At 42.2% G+C, this 16,686-nt stretch overlaps 2 protein-coding genes and 1 non-coding gene across 3 annotated transcripts; 1 reads left to right on the top strand and 2 right to left on the bottom strand.

Moving 5' to 3' along the window:
• Window positions 1-1,067: 1,067 nt before the first annotated feature.
• On the bottom strand, window positions 1,068-4,534 carry inavaa (innate immunity activator a). Its single transcript, XM_070840286.1, has 9 exons — window positions 4,445-4,534; window positions 3,822-3,955; window positions 3,562-3,684; window positions 3,229-3,463; window positions 3,065-3,118; window positions 2,704-2,929; window positions 2,462-2,611; window positions 1,696-2,299; window positions 1,068-1,189 (listed from the first exon to the last, which is right to left on the bottom strand). Exons 1-9 carry the CDS (start codon window positions 4,506-4,508, stop codon window positions 1,097-1,099), a joined length of 1,683 nt encoding a protein of 560 aa, XP_070696387.1. The 5' UTR covers window positions 4,509-4,534; the 3' UTR covers window positions 1,068-1,096.
• Window positions 4,535-11,110: 6,576 nt separating this feature from the next.
• LOC139210339 (protein FAM107B) lies at window positions 11,111-14,192 on the bottom strand. Its single transcript, XM_070840367.1, has 5 exons — window positions 14,169-14,192; window positions 12,489-12,516; window positions 11,766-11,916; window positions 11,515-11,659; window positions 11,111-11,313 (listed from the first exon to the last, which is right to left on the bottom strand). Exons 1-5 carry the CDS (start codon window positions 14,190-14,192, stop codon window positions 11,212-11,214), a joined length of 450 nt encoding a protein of 149 aa, XP_070696468.1. The 3' UTR covers window positions 11,111-11,211.
• A 989-nt stretch (window positions 14,193-15,181) lies between these two features.
• Window positions 15,182-15,495, top strand: LOC139210399 (small Cajal body-specific RNA 2). The gene has a single exon (XR_011585257.1). It is a non-coding gene; the product is annotated as a small Cajal body-specific RNA 2 (non-coding RNA).
• The last annotated feature ends 1,191 nt before the right edge of the window (window positions 15,496-16,686 follow it).

The raw sequence follows: 16,686 nt of genomic DNA, 5'->3' as shown, positions 1-16,686 counted from the left end.
TAAAAGCTGTCTGATAACCGTGATGATTTTTCTTCTGGACAAACTGACCGGCTGCTCTCCTCAGGTGTGGATCTTTGTGGAGACGTCCTCTGGCTCACTGGTTGTATCGCTGCCGCTGGACGCTCCTCTGCACGTACTTGTTTTTGCTTTTATGCGTCATAACACTGACTTACTTCTTGTTGGAAGCTTCATGACGGAGCAATGATACAGTCATCAGGACGTTGTCTGAATCCTGTGACTGTAACAATCAACTGTGTAGACCCGCTGAAATCCCTGCCAGTCTGGGAAGCTCTTTGTTTACAAATACAAACTATTTTATTGGAACACTTTTGGTTGTCCATCCACGTGTTTCCCAATACTTTGTATTATTTTGTCTCAGAAAATACCAAAGACTTGATTTTCAGTTGTATTTTTTATTATAAATATACAAAAACTGATACAATCACTTGGTTAGTAACAAAACACCATACTGCAGTGAAAACATTCATCAAACCACTGTTAAAGGAATCAGTGATTCATTGTTAAGAGTTAATAGCAAACGGTAAGATTCAGCTTACTTCACATCATGGCTAAACAGATGTTACATTTTCACTTTATGGAATAAAAAGAGCAATGTATTTTCAAAGGTGTATCAATTTTTTGTAATACAGGAAAATTTCAATTGCAATTAAATATAGTGTAAGATAGAAAATCATATTAAGTATGGGCGAATGTATTTAAAAACTACTGTGGGTGAATTTTATGTGCAAAACCTGTGCCAGCCACAAGGACATTTTCTTAAACCACAGCAAGTTTGTTTTAAATCTCTGCTTGACACATTTATGAAATTGTATGGAGCTCAATTCACCTTAGAAATCTTTAGAAAAATCTATTAGAAAATATTTTAAAATAAATACAACTGGCTTAGCACCTTACATTAAGTTTTAAATTAAAAGTTGAGAAATGTGCTCTTCAGGGTACCGATAGGTCCACGTTCTCTGCATCATATCGACATACAATCTCACAGAGAGTCCAAAGCCTTAATAAATACAGAGATAAATAGAAAAGGAATGACACACATCCTACTGAACAAACTGCAGAGCAGTAGAGATCTCAGCTACACCTGGCTCACGATCTCAGCGTCCTCTGCAATGAACCACTGCACTGGAGTCCCGTCTGCAGCCCTCTGGAGAACCACGTTACCTGAACCCTGTGAAAACAGTCCTGAAGTTAGTGTTCAGCTCACGCGCTCTGTTCAGTCACTACACTGTTTATATTTTTATATTATTTGTTGATTACTTGATAAGCCGATCAAAAGAACATTCATTTACAATTATTCAAATAGTCGATTGACCATTTCAGTCATTTCAAGCAAAAAAGCCAAGATATTTTGGTTACAGCTTCTCAAATATGAGAATTTGCTGCTTTTCCAAGTCTCGACTTTATTGTTACTGAGTCTTTTTAGGTTGTGGTCAGTTGTGGTCAGTTTCCAAGGCATGTGAAGACATCGCCTTGGACTGCAGGAAACTGTGATATATTTCATTGTTTTCTAATGTTTCACAAGCCAAACAATTGGACAGACTACATTATGACAGCAATTGTTAGTTGCAGCCCTCATACATTTAAAGATGGATTTAATTACTCCTGTCTGATTCACAACTTTAATTTAAGTGTGTTAATGGCCTATTTTACGGTTGTATCATTATCAGCACCAACCTGTCTGAATGAAGGCAGATGAGGTGACGTGGGGCTCTTGACACTCAGGGAGCTCTGCTGATCCGTGCAGCTCTGCCGTAGCTTCTGCAGCTGATTCCTCTGATGCCAGGACTTGAGCTCCTCTGACACGATCTCCCTGGGCATCAGCCTGATGGCGTGGTTCGGGTACTCCTTTAGCGAGGGCGTCCGCACCAGCCTGGTGTAAGGCGGAGGGGGCTTTAGCATCCTCATCTGGGACGATGCTCCCTCCTGCCACTGTCTTTGCTGAGGGCTGCGTGCCACAGGAGGGGAGGAAATGAAGCACTTTCCCATGTCCATATCTTGAGGTGAGAGGGGGCCATCTTCCTCTATGGCCCTGATGTACCCGGGGCTGGACTGAGACTGGCTGGAGAAGCTGGGGACTCCTTTCTTTCCAAAGTGGAACCCATAAGGTGGCGGGCAGAGCTTTGGGATCTCAGTGGGCCCGTCACGGCCAGGAGAGCCAATGTATGACGATGAAGAGTGCTCTGAGCTGCTGTCCTCAGAGCTGGATTGGTAAGGCCGCATGGGAGAATACTCTGGCGAACGCACCATGAAGTCAGCCGCGCAGCGCCGCTGGGGCAGCCTGGCTCGTCCTCGATTGTTGTCTGCACTGAGGCGCTCCATCTCAGCAATTTGCTTAGTTTTAGGAAGTCTGAGGAGAAATATGTGAAACAGTTAAACTCTAGTTCACATGCTGTCGTGCTCTCTGTGCATTAGTGTACTAATGTATCTCTTCTCTGTGTACCTGAACGACTGGGAGTACTGTCGGCGCACATGCAGCTCTGGGGTGGAGGGCGCGCTGGTGGAGTGGTTGTGAAGCATGGCCGAGTTCTTGATAAACTGGGAGAGAGGAATCCTGCAGCTCTCTGCTGACACCTGGGTCCCTGCTGGACTACTGCACACCACAAAAACACAGGATGACGGAAGATATGATATACGTCCCGTAGGTGGTACAATTGCGTCTTCTGTGTTAGTCAGACTCCTTACCTGGACCTGCTGCTGCACGCAGATTGCGGCTTAGTGGTCTTCTGGTAGGGCTGATCCAGACTGGACTCTTTCCATGGAGAGTTCTGGATGGGGGAGCGCTCGTACTCCACACTGAGCTGGCTTGATGATTGTGGTGACGACTGAAGGGTCTTGACCGACAGTTGAAGGGGGTCTGAGAAGGAAGTGCCTGACACTGGGGCAGAGAGAGGGCTGGAGGAGTCCACATCTATGGATGATCACAGAGAATTTTGAGCCATTTGTACTTAATTTGACCGTTTCCATTTTCTACTACTTGATACTTCCACTGCACTACATTTCAGAGGCAAATATTGTACTATTGAAAAATGTTCTCCTCACTCACCATCATCCAGGGCCACCACATCGGACAGGGAACTGTCATCAGACATGCTCAGATCTGCATACAGAGAGGGAACATTTTAAAAAGGGTGTCCATTGCTATAGGTGTTCATGAGTGCAGTGCATAATGAGGCAATGTGGCCTGAAGAGGGCAGCAGTGTCACTCACCTTTGTTTTGGCTGGCAGAGATGGTGATGCATGGTGAGTTGCACTCACTCTTGATCCTGTGCTGGAACACGGCATCCTGCATCTCCTTTACTTTCTTCTCCTCCCTCTTGCACTGCTGCAGCCGGCTCTTCTTCTGTGGTTTGCTGAGGTGCCCCTCCAGGGAGAGTTTGCGGGACGCCTCATAAATCTGCAGCTGAACAGCCAAGTCGGTTTCCAGCGCTTGCAACTCTGAATCCTACGATGACGACAAATTCTGACGTTTAGAAATTTTAGTCCCTCTTGTTGACTGCTTTTCACTCCCCAACAACAGTAAACACTGATGGCGGCCCGTACCTGTTTATCCAGATGTATCAGACCTTCGTCCAGTTTGAACGAAGCTCCAATCCTCCTTCTGACCCGGGGTGGCTTCTCATCGGGCATCAGAGGATAGTCTGAAGGCAGTTTACCAGTCAGCTCCTATGAATTCACAATAAAAGTGGTCATCACAAAAAAGGAAAAAATGATCACCCTTCCACACAAAATGCAAGTTAAATAAAGTCCCCAATAACAAAATCAAAGCACAAAATAACACCTCAGTAGTGTGAGTTACTTACTGCCTCCCTGATGCAGAGCTTCCTGAGCTCCAGCAGGCACAGCTCCAGGCGCTCCTCCAGAGACTGGTGCTTCAGCTTCAGAGCTCTTGTGTGGGTGGTCAGGTCCTTCACCGGGGACGTGGGGCTGTCTGGACCTGCAGTGACCACACAGGAGATCAGATCAGGCTTTCCTCATCGGGACCATCAGCCATAGGAATAAATACAGCATCCACTATTTCTACTGTTCATAATGTACCGTTTAGATAGACTTGCTATGGATGGAAATTCACTGTTTACACATGGAGTTCACAGCACTTTCATCAGAAATAAAGCTATGTGACAGTCATCACCTCGTGTTTTGTGTCAACACAAAACACGAGGTGATGACTGTCACATAGCTGCCAAATTCCTTTAGGGGATTATTGCAATTTGTGATGAATTAAATTTTATTTTATTCAACCATTTTATTCATTCTTCATTTCCTTTTAAATGTTTATGAATGTTGAAAGTGACATACAACATTTTCTTCGGCTTGCTGTTTTCAGTATTATTGTGTTTTCTATTGATTATGTAGACCTAAGCTTTCCTTGCCACATGTGGAAATCAGATGCTGTATTTTTTGTATTTTGTGGAGATGTTCTTACCAGAGTGCAAGATAATCCCACTGTCAGTGTCACTGATCTCCTCTTTACTCTCGATGGCCGTCATCTTGACTATCTGCTCTTAAGTTTTTAGAAAGACCTGTTGAAACGAGCAGATATTGCTTGGATTAGTAAAAATTAGACTGATCACTTTAGAGTATCCTGTTGTTTTTCGACCACATGGCTCCATTCATGCTTGCGCCTGCTGCTTTACTTAACAAAAGTGAATGACTGGAGGGTGTCCTTTCACACACTTATCCATGCAGCTCTCCATCTCCTCCTCCTCCACCTCCTCCTCCTCCAGCTCTTTCTCCCTCTCATGCTCAGTCACAAAAGAGGCAGACCCCCATGGTTGACTCGGCACATGTGCAGGGGTTAATCCGAATCGTGGTGCCATGGTGACGGGGCACGGCCCGGCTGGCTAGGGGAGCGTGTCGCCATGAGGCGTGTCAGAGGGCGTTTAAAGAGCCCAGACCCCGAAAAAGAAAGCAGATGGCTGCAGGAATTACCCCGCTCATGGACTGCACCTGTTCCCCCCGCGCACCCCTCCCTCTGCTCCTATTCAACCAGTGTCCAGAAAACCCTCTGGGGGCTTTGAAGTGGAAGAATGTCTCAATGCTGGGCTTGTCCACGCAGCATCAGATCACAAGGTCCCTGCTGACTCCTGCGCAACGCTGCCCATTTCACTAACACACTTTCACAAACAGGCGAGCACAACTCATGTTTACAGCCCGCTCTGCTCCATTGTTGCTTGCCACCAAACATCTGACTGCCAATAAACAAAAACGAGATGTGGAGAGGAGCGACAGCAAGAGGAGGAAAAAAAACAATGACACCAACAAATTGGAGATAACATTAGCTGAGGCTTTTTTAAACCCAACAAGGAGGCGAAATTGCCTTCGCACAAGAGAGAGCACTTTTATTTTTCTCCATTTTCAGTCCAGTCAATTTACTCTGGGTCTCACATGTCTGCCACTGCCTTAGACTTCTCCTAAAAAAGGCCAGCAGATCACAAGAGCCAATGTTATGGCTCTAACATGATTACAAGATATCAATGCCACACATTCATAAAATGATATTCCATAAACTTGATGACTTCTAGAGCAGTCTCTATGATAATATCATGTAAACAAAGCTCATAAGAGAAGTAAATGATGTGTTGTTTGTCAGGAATAACGGAGAGACAATATGACATGAAAACAGACACCACATGAATGAGTGTGTTGCTAAGGTGGCTGTGCGTAATCCTCAACTCTGGTCTCACCCTCTGTGTTTGGAGATTGGTATCAGGCCTTTTCCTGTAGAGACCAGGAAGATACAGAGCCTGTGTGGATGAAAACCTCCTCTATCAGGATATTACTGTGTATCCCATAGGCCTGACCTATTCACCACAGCAACTCATGTGAACTGACGCAGCTATGAGCCGTCGGCAGCACAATGAGGCACAGGGAGCTCGAGTCAGTAAAACAACACTGCAACAAAGGCCCTGTATCCACCAACCGGCCTCAATAATCTGCTGTGGGCGCAATATCTGCTGACAACTCTGCTTCAGGCCCTGAGAAGCGTTGTTGGGCCAATATTGAGACAAGGCTGCAGTGAGAGGTGGGGCAAGGAACAGGGGGCAAGTAACAGTGTTACAGAGTTGTTGTTTTTTTCTTACTGAGCAAGGTCAGGGCCTGCTGTACTCTCAGACACATGGCTCCATGCTGCGGCAACCTAAAACTAAAAGACGTCAACAGGAATCCAGCCTGGTAATCAGAGACAGGCAGGGTAATGTGGGATTTACCCACTTACACCCCATAACTCTCCGAAGACTTTCACAAGAGTCTGTGGTCGGAGGTCTAGGCTGAGCGAGTGGGTGGGTGAGTTCGGGTAAAACAGCAGATCTCACTAAGAGTTGCAGCTTATTGCCAAGACATTGATGCCATTTGTCATAGCTTTCATAAGAACCAGGAGTCGTGGGAGTGTTGAGGTTATGCTGTTATGGAGAGCCAGAAAACAATGCTTTTCTTGGTCGAGTGTAACAGGAACAGTCATCCATTTCCTGAAGGGACAGCTGCTGATAGCACAGTCTCCACCCGGCAGACTTGATTGATATAATCATAACATCTTAATTGCAGAGTGTGATCACCGCTAATGAAGACTATCTAGGAACGTGTCTAGGATGGGAGCTGACTGTCCCACCCACCCTGGCTGCTCACCAGACTGTGACAGTGTAACATCTACGGAAGTGGGTGTTTATGGCGAGAGATCATGATGCGGATTCACTGTCTCCCAGACTTCCCCCACCACCCATTCCCATGAGCCTTTGGAGCTGCGATCTCCTGGAATGCCGCCACCGCCGCCATGCTCATTACCACTGTGGTTGGCCCTGGAATTACCAATGGGGACCAGCTTCACCGAGGAAACAGTGAGGGATGCCTGAAACCAGACCGAGGCCTGCTCGAACCCTGTAATTAAGATTCTCCACTGAATGCTGATACTATGGAAGAAACCAAACGACTTTACAGCATGCCTTATTTCAGAGTCTGATGAAAAGCCAAAATCCATTCAGCAAAATGGATCCACTCTGTACACTATATGTGCTGCTGGAAGAAAAGTGCATCAATGTGGGAGAGCAGCAGGACAAAAAAAAATTGAAGTGTTGTATTACAACGCGCGTCACTGGAGTGAGATCTTTGTCTTCAGAAGCAGTGCTGAGTGTGGAAACTCCACAGACTGCAGCAGAACGCAGACTAGAGTCTGTGATAACTTAAAAATCTGAGGTTATGGGTAATCAGTATCAAAGACTTGCACACTGTCAGCCTCTCTCCTGTGTCAGATCAACCCTGTTAAACAGTGCAAGGGTCTTAGTTTTCCTGCAGAGACAATGCAGGGGTAATAAGCACCATATCGGCCTGTTCTCAGTCACTGGAGGCCATATGCTGGCCAGACACAGCAGCCCTGTCACAGCTCAACGACAGCGTAAATACACAGGGCAAGAAGAGATGCTCCATTGTTCTCCATAGGCTGAAGGGATGGCCAGGGATCATGACACCTTGTCCCTCTGAGTCATCATTTCTGAGACCTCTGAATGGACACTTGTGGTCATCTTGGGCCACTGGCAGGAAGTGGTAACAGCTTTTCACCAACGAGTACCCACCATTGACAAAAGAACTGGGGGACTCCAGGGGCATAACAACACTGAGGTGTTGACTTTAGCACCACAGTAGCACTGCATGTCTGTCAACATGTGTACTGTAGGACATTGTGCTTATTCTGCTGCCCTGGGCACAAACAACTGCCACCAAATAGGCTCTCAGTACTGTTTATCTGTGAAAGCAGCCTGTTCATATTCATGGTACAGTACAGAACAAGTGATTAAACTGCAGATTAAACACGCTGCAACTGACTTGCTGTCCTTGTTTTAGTTGTATGTGTATTTTTATCGGAAGTCAATACATGTCCTTGTACATGTAGCAACACATACTTTGCCAATAAAGCTGATTCAGATTCGCTTTAATTAAACATAATAGTCTAAATAATGTATATGCATACCTTTATTTTACAGTTTTTCTACAGACAAATCATTTTGTAAGAAGAAGAGCAGTTGAGGTACTCAGATCCTCACATTACTGAGTAAAAATGGCAATAGCACCCTATGAAATGTTTCCATTTCAAGCATTTAAAATGTTACCAAAGTAAAAGTACATAAATATTAACAACAACATTTACCGAAAGTATCAAAATTAAAAGCACAGTTTCCTTTAGATGGCTATCTATAGCTGTTAACTCAATGTTATGGGGTCAAAACTACAATATCTCCCACTGAACTGAGGTGTTGGTGAGGAAGAAAGTAGCAGAAAACTGAAATGCTCATATCATAATAACAATTAGAAAACAGTATAAATGTAGATAAGTATAGAAGCTGAGTAAACGTTTGTAGGTACTTTACACCACTGAAGATGAATTAATAGTTATCATAATGACATGCATTTGAAATTGTTTCTAATTCTAAGGGTTTTAAATAGCCTACATAGGAAGTTCAGTTAAGCTAACTTTTAACATCATCCCTCGCCGCACACACTTCACTGTCACTTAATAGTGGTTGGACTAATGTTTCTACTCCGGTGTTTTCTCTTTATATCATGTTGTAAATCTACAGAAAAGCTTGTGTACTTGCCCTGTAGTGTGTATCTCCTCTACAGCATCCTCTCTGAAGCTGCTGCAGCTGGTCAGACTCCCTCTGCTAAGATGTGAAAGCAAAGCTTGGTACATCTGTTTAAGGCACGTCCACTTTCCCGGTGAAGGGGGATCGGGAAAGAGATTTCTGCTAAGATTTTTATTTTCTAGTAGTTTTCTTTTTGCATTTAGTTAAATGTCTAACTACTAATTGTTAGGATCTCTGTAAAAAAATCTGTGTTCATTAAAGTAAGTTATAAACCATAAAACTATTGTTATTTTTGCCTGTGATCTCCCCGGACTGTTTTGAAATGGTTTGACCCGACGCTGCTGACTTTCCAGACACGCTCTGCGTGTTGACACAGCACGCGACTCACCGAGGGGGCTTTTAATTTGAAAAGCGACACAAAAGAAGAGTGGTCGGAGGGAGAGGCACGTTTTGGTAAAAGCCAGGACAGCTGGTTAGTAAGTAGTGCCACAGTAAACTCTATCTCTGTCCGCCATGATGAGGAGAAAACGAGAAATAGGAGCTAAGTGTGATGTTTGAGCCAATATGAGTCACCCATTCATCCTTTCTCACCACCCCAAGAAGACAGTAAAGCACAATTATATTGTAGAGCCACATATACTTTGGCTTACTGGTTAGAGGAACATTTATTTGTAATCAGCAATTGATCACTTCCGCGAACTTCAGCTTGTGACTTGACCCCACTCCTTTCTGTGGAAAACAAACGGCACTCGACGTTGACTTTAAAGTAAAATAGTGGTACAAAACAACACTAATAGAAACTAAACTGAATGACATTGCTCCTTAAAGAATGGAGCGTTCTGATTGGCTGAAAGAAAGAAGCGTTCTGATTGACTGGGCTTTCTGATTGGCTGAACAAAGAGCCACTCTGATTGGTCGAACCCATTCACACATTATTCATACAGGAGGAATCTAAATTGGAGGAGATTATTCTTTCACACACATTCACACACTGAAGTTATGCTTCAGGAGCAAGTTGGGGTTCAGTGTCTTGCCCAAGGTGCAAAGTTTATATATTTGTATAAGTAACTCTATTCGAGGCTACTCCATCAGCGGTGGAAGAATTTAGATATTTTATTTTAAGTAAAGTTGCCACATTGCAGTGCAGCATGTATAAATCAAAAACATGCATTTAAAAGTTTACCTAAGTAAAAGTACAAATGTTTATTATTGATGATTATTGACGCATCAATGTGTGCGTCACTTTAATAGCACAACTAATAAATTTGGGGCCAGTGAAATATTATTTTATCAATAAATCCTTATGATATAATAAAATTTCATTTATTGATTATATATCCACCACTGTATTCCACTATATTCAGAGGGAAGTGTACTTTTTACTACACTACATTTATCTGATATATATGCCATTTGTAACTAGTTACTTTGCAGATTAAGATTTCAAAGATCTATTATTAGCATAATGTAATTCACTGTTATACAGAGTGCTACCCAACAGTATATAAAGTAGTTAGAATTAGCTCCACCTCAACCAGCTACAACATTAAAATGCTGCTTACATGCTAATGTATCAGTATCAGAAATAGGCTAGATCAATATTCATCAATGAGTACTTTTAATTGAAGTACTTTTACTTAAATTTTACTTTGATAGTTTAAGTACATTTTGGCTACTATACTTACTACCTGTGTTACTAAAATAATCAAAATGTGATTCTGAAATAACAAACAGGCTGCTTTTATTTGCCCTCAGCCAGTGGCTTCCCAGACTATCCCAAATGTGTCCACTACTTTAACCAGGCCCTTGGGTATTGCTAGCCTATATATCCTGAAAAAGCTGCTCCAGATGGCCTGTGCCTTCTCCTCTCGTCCCGTGATGGAATGAAAAGACCAGCTAATTAAACAAAGTCCCATATCCATGTGAAAGAACCGTGAGAGTCCTCAGGGAGAAGAGCTGCATGCAAATCGATCCCCGCCGCTTGAAATGTGTCCCACAAAACAAGACATCTCTGTAAACCATAGAGCCTTTATTTCCACAGCCCACAGCCGCACTCAAAATCAAGTTGTGACAGAAACAGATAGACAAACATGCACATTTGTGACACGGGGGGATTTCTATTGATAGAAAACACTTCTATTGAGAAATGTCTCTGTCAACACTTGCATAGTGATCTTTATAGAGAGTAAAGAATCAGTTATGATGTGACTCTTCCACTAAAGAAGCAACAACACAGTCTTATGCTCCTTTAATCCAGGAAGAAGTTTGAGAGTCGATCTGAAAAAAAATAATAATATAATGACCATAGAAAAACATAAAAAATATCCAGCCTCTGAACAGCAGTGGCTTTCCCTTAACAAATACTGATCCACATAAAAATGAACACTTTCATTCCCTCATTGAAAACAGAACAGACTTAAAGTTTTCAGAAAACATCTGAGTGTGGATTATGTGTTTGGTGTGCATGATTCCCAATATTTCAAAATTTAAAAGTCACTAAGAAGTGCAGTGAACTGGCGCCTCTGTGATGATTTTTCAGTGTAGCCCAGTGGACAGTGAACATAAAGATGTGGAGCCACTGTGGTGAGATGCTGCAGGGGCTGATGGGAGCCTTAGGGCCTCACTGCTCAGACGTTTGTGTTCGCCTCAGGTTGTCCTTCACACGGACAAACTCTGGGATCTTCTGCTGGTTCTCCCGCTGCCTGATCTCCTCCTGCTCATACTGGAAAAACAAAGCACCAGTCATTGCATCAGCTCTCATCCAGACAAAGAGTAGTTTGGCCAAACACATTTCCCATCACCAAGATTTAAACGACAGTGAGATCTTCAGGGTATTTGGCCATAAACATGGTCAGATTTAGTGATGCTTAATGTTAGAACAGTATGTGAGTAATCACATGTCACAATGTCATGTGTCTCTGACCTCTTGCAGCTTCTGCTGCCTCTTGCGGAGCTCCATCTCCAGATCTGAGGGCTGCTGTCGTGCCATCTCCTCCTCCTTGTGCAGCTCCAGTCTGCGCTGCTCCAACACCCGCTTCAGCTCCGGTTTCTCCTCCAGCAGCAGGCCCCTGCACGGTCAGCCATAGTCACACTGTCACTCTGCCCTACTCTGTTTCAAGGCTAGCCACACTAATCAGGGAGCAGAAGCGATCTCAGTGTTGTAACCTCCTGTACCGTTTATGGCTGAGCAGCAGCTCCCGGTGCAGGTTCTGGTAGCTCGGTACCTCCGCTGAGGAACCATTCAGTTTCCTGGGGTGAGCGATGTCATCACCGCTGTAGTCTACTGTGGACTGACGGGACAGCGACAGGTGGCCGACAGAGGTCTCTGACAAAGACAAAACTACTCACATTACTATCTGCTGACATGAACTCCTCAGATTTAAAGATTTTTTTTATCAATTTTAATTATCATAAAATCTTGAAATGGATAACTAGAAAAAACATTTGACACTGCTGCCATCAAATAGTAACAGGTCTGAGACTATTTTGAGTGTTGTGTGAATTTAGTCACAGAATCATTAGATAAGAGGATTAAAAGTGAAAAAACAATGATGGAAATTTAAGTAACAATTTGAAAAATAAAAAACATCTATTTTGGGAAGAAAAATGGATTTCTGTCATTTGGCATCAGTGAAATCTTTTGGAATCAGTCTATTTTCATTTCATCAGGTAATTCTATCAATCAAATCCTAATCTATCAATCTATCAATCAATGATAGATCAATCATTCAAACAGACTGATTGATCTATTTGATAGATCAAATCAAATATTTGTTTGGTGACATCCGAGTGATGCATCTATCAATCAAATATTCTAATCCACAGTATCATCAACTGCATGTGTGCTTGTTTTAGGATACATTTCCATTTTTGTTCAGCATTTATGCATTAAAATACCTTTTTTGTAATGTCCAAATCCTGGTTTCTGTCGGTTAAAAAGTGTGAAAGAAGAAAAAAAAAGAATTAGTAATTTTGCTACTAGCTGAGCCAGACACATTAACACTGAAACATTTGCGTTATTTTGATCTTCACTTGACTGGACAGAGGGTATAATTAGAGACTGAGAGAGCTAGAGGAGACAGTGCCTGTTATGCTGCTCCAGAAGGTGAGCTGTGTTTAATTGGAGCCCAAAGGTGACGTAACAGCTCTCTCAGCCTGTCAGAGGGACAGTAACGTTGGTTTGGTGCTATAGTTTTTGTTAATTACGAAAGAAAATTACGTAAAACATGCAGTAATTACACTCATGACTCAATAACATGGGATGACATCATGCTGGTTTCAGTGTTTGTGCGCTGCCTCACCCAGTGAAACCAGATAACCAGGAGGAGAGGATAATATCCAGTGAGTAACAGATGGCAGATGTTGTTGTAGCACATCTGAACTGCCCCTCTCAGACAAACCAGCAGATAACAGCATATTTCCCTCTATAAAGTGCCCTACAGCTAACTTTAAGATGCTTGGAGCTCTGAAGTGCAAGCTCTGAACTTTGGGATTGTGCCTTTTACTCTTCGTCACCGACATAAGCCTGCAAATCCTGTCCCTCCTCGTGGCGCCTGCAGAGAGGCTGAGCTGGGAGATAACCTGACAGGCGTCTGATCTGATGGAAGCTATTGTTGCAGTCAGTGCCTGCAGGGCTGGGATGGGCTCCAGCAAAATCACTCCACCTGATCTCTTTGTGTCCTTCTCTCTAGATAGAACAAACACTCACACACTGTACTATCACAAGATGACGTCCATTTTACCATCAGAGACATCAACATATGTTCTTTTCATGCACTGAAAAGTGGTGATAAGTCACATATTCATATCTGCACAAATATACATACATTATACATAAAACCTGTGCTAATACCTGCATTATATATTTGCCTACTGTAACTGCTGCACATGTTTATGCTGTTTATACTGTATCAATCAAAGTGTATTCATATCTACTGTTTATTTATACATTACCACTGTCTATATATACATTAACTCTGCTCTTTACTGCTTTTTGCACCTCTGGTTGGATGCCAAACTGCGTTTAGTTGTCTTTTCTTGGACTTGTCCTCTGTACTTTGACAATTAAATTGGACTTAATACATTGAATCTCATCTAAAATATGTGTCTCTATCAGTTTGTCTGAACCAAAATGAATCATTTCAAAATCAACGAAGCATTTGAATAAACATGAAAAGCAACAAAACCCAATGAGTATAAGATTTAAACACTTAATTAATCTTGATAGCTGTCAATATGGATGAACAGCAACACGTTTTGTCACCTGAACTAAAGCAGTTTTATAAATTAATGGATGTCTCTGAGCATCTAACTCAATAATCTTGATTATCTGTATTATCTGTATTATCTTTAGAATTATAATTCTACTTGTCCCAACAGGAGTGTATGATTTTTGTCCATAATCTACAAAATATGAAGAGGGATATAAAGTCTGTTGGAAATATAAAGCACAATTCAAAATAAATTTACAGCCTGACAGAAATCAACTAAACCTCTGACAGATGGCCACCACACCAGACGTTGACCTTTCACTCACCCGACAGGAGTAACAGTGTAAGAAAACATGTAGTAACTCACTTTCTTTGCAGCTGACCCCTCCATGGCAGGATGGTGGCGTGTTTACTGTTTTAGTCCATTCTTAAAGGAATCACACCAATCACATAGTCTGTCTATTTTCCTTTTTATTTGCTGCATCTAAGTCCAGCATGTTGCTGCTGGTGAGGGATCCTCGGACTCAGTGTGCAATAGTCAATAGTGGTTGGTAGTAGACAGAGAAATCTTATTACGCCATTCAAGATTACCTCACATCCCCCACAGGGCATAGGACCCTAGATTAGTTAATTACCGCCGACACAAATGCAGCTTAAAAACAACCTAGCACGGCACTAGTACCAGTCGACCTAATCGAGCCCATTAATACTGAAAGAGACTCGTAACAACAAAGGCCTTCAGGCAGAGCAACACACTGTGTTACTCTTAAAACCTCTACTGGGTTTTTTAAAAAAAAAAACTTAGTTCAACTTAAATCCTAACCTTAGACTTAATTCCTAATTTCTGAGCAGACAGCTCTATGTTTCCTTTAAGTTTCATTCATTGTTGAATTCATCTTTGGCATGAACTGTAAAATCAACAGAAAAGCATAAACAACACCCACAAATAAAATGTAAGTGTAATATAATGTTTTTTTAAAAAATCTTTTTATAACACTCACACCATATTTACACATAATTCCTTAGTCTGTATTACTTCATATAGGCCTGCCTACATTATCATATGCATTATTTTGTATTTTATTGTTTTTATTATTGTATTATTTATTACTTATGACATTATTACTTTTCTTCTGTGTTCATACGAACTTACTTCACTGTAAAACTGGATTTATTTTTTCATTTAATGCAAGAAATCTTAATTTAAAAAGGGAAATAAGGGAGGATGTTTTCCACTGATGGCCACATGAGGTCGATATACAGCTAGTAGCTGCGTTCAATGTCCCATGAATCTTTGCGGCTCAGGTTTAAACTGACCCGGATGTTCCTCTGTCTTCATAGCTTGTATGGTACGTGTGTGCGAGTGAGTGTGCGGAGACTGTTTGAGTGAGTGAGTGAGTGAGTGCGGTGTTTGTCTGTGTGTTTTGAGTGTGTTTAGTGTTTCTGTAAAAACCTACACAGTGATCTTATTTGATCTGGTCGCGGGTTTTGGCTCTGCTCCGATCGGAAATGATAGGAAAAGCGCCGGCGAGCCTCCGTGGCGATGAGCCGCTGGCTTTTCAACCTCCAGGGCCGCCACGCTTCGTGTTGTGGTCAGAGGTGATGAATTGATCAGATATACTAGTTCTGGGTGAGTTTTGGGTTCATCTCAAGCTTCACAATGGACAATGAGTAAAGAGGCGATTCTGATCTAACCACAACCGGAGAGCAACGGGACCTGGACGGTTATCTGACCCTTTGAAACGGCCTGATGGGAGAAAGCACTGTTTCATTGTTTCAAAAACAAGATGTCTTAATTTGAAGTGTTTGCTGGCGCTATTTATCACTGTAATTGTTCAAACGTTTACAGGCACTGAAATGCAGAACGTCACTTTAAATATAAGCTTATTAGGAGCTAAATAAACTGAAGTACTGTAAACTAAGACTGTTCATCTTGAGATATGTGCTTTAGCTTGGTTAAAAAAATCATCTAAAATCACAGGCATGCCTGTGTTAATAAGTGGTGTCGTCATGGTTACTTAACTGTCCTACTTAAGGTCTCCTAAACATTGTTAGACCTGTTCCTGTTTCTAAGGAGAGGTTCACAATATTTCAAGCCTGTCTTAAAACAATATTCACTTTCCCAAATGTATATTGAAGGTGTTATTGGAGCCCTTTAGTCTAAAAAGGTTTCAGCCAAAGCTGATGTAAAGCTCTTTGTGTTACTGTTCCTCTGCCACAGCCCAGCAAGGAAACACTGGAGAAACTAAAGGAGGGAATTTGCACCCAAAAGAAAAACTAACTTTGGAGGATTTCCATTTGGTTCGACTAACTTTAATACCCAAATGTATGCTGTAACCATTCCTCCTGTCCATACAGGCTGTGAAGAGATCACTAAGTGATTTCCACGTGAGACATGGTGGACAAACTCTGCTCTTTGGTGTAAAAAGGTTTCAACCAAAGCTGATGTAAAGCTCCTGCAGTCTGTGTGCGTACACCCTCCCTCTTTGTGTTACTGTTCCTCTGCCACGGCCCAGAAAGGAAACACTGGAGAAACTAAAGGAGGGAATTTGCACAAAATTTCTCTGTTTGCACAGAAATTGGACTGTGGGTTTTGTCCCCATCTCATTCATTGGAATCCTTTTTAGGAAGGAATCCAAAAATTATTGTAGTAATCACTAACTCTTTAAATGTAGAGCATGTCAGTATTGTTTTAACGCATGATTAAAATTACGAGGTCTTATGTACTAGCGGAAGTTTTTTCCTCATCTGTGCCACTTTCTTTATCTCTCTCCTCTTTTTTCTTAATAAAAATTAAAATATGTGCACCAGTTACTCATGTACACCTACACCAACACCTCTAACTTAACGTAAACAGAAACCTTTATGAAAGTACAATGTAATCT

The sequence above is a fragment of the Pempheris klunzingeri genome, chromosome 11 (genome assembly GCF_042242105.1).
Source record: "Pempheris klunzingeri isolate RE-2024b chromosome 11, fPemKlu1.hap1, whole genome shotgun sequence".
Classification (NCBI taxonomy): domain Eukaryota; kingdom Metazoa; phylum Chordata; class Actinopteri; order Acropomatiformes; family Pempheridae; genus Pempheris; species Pempheris klunzingeri.
This window is presented reverse-complemented; position numbering and strand designations above follow the sequence as displayed.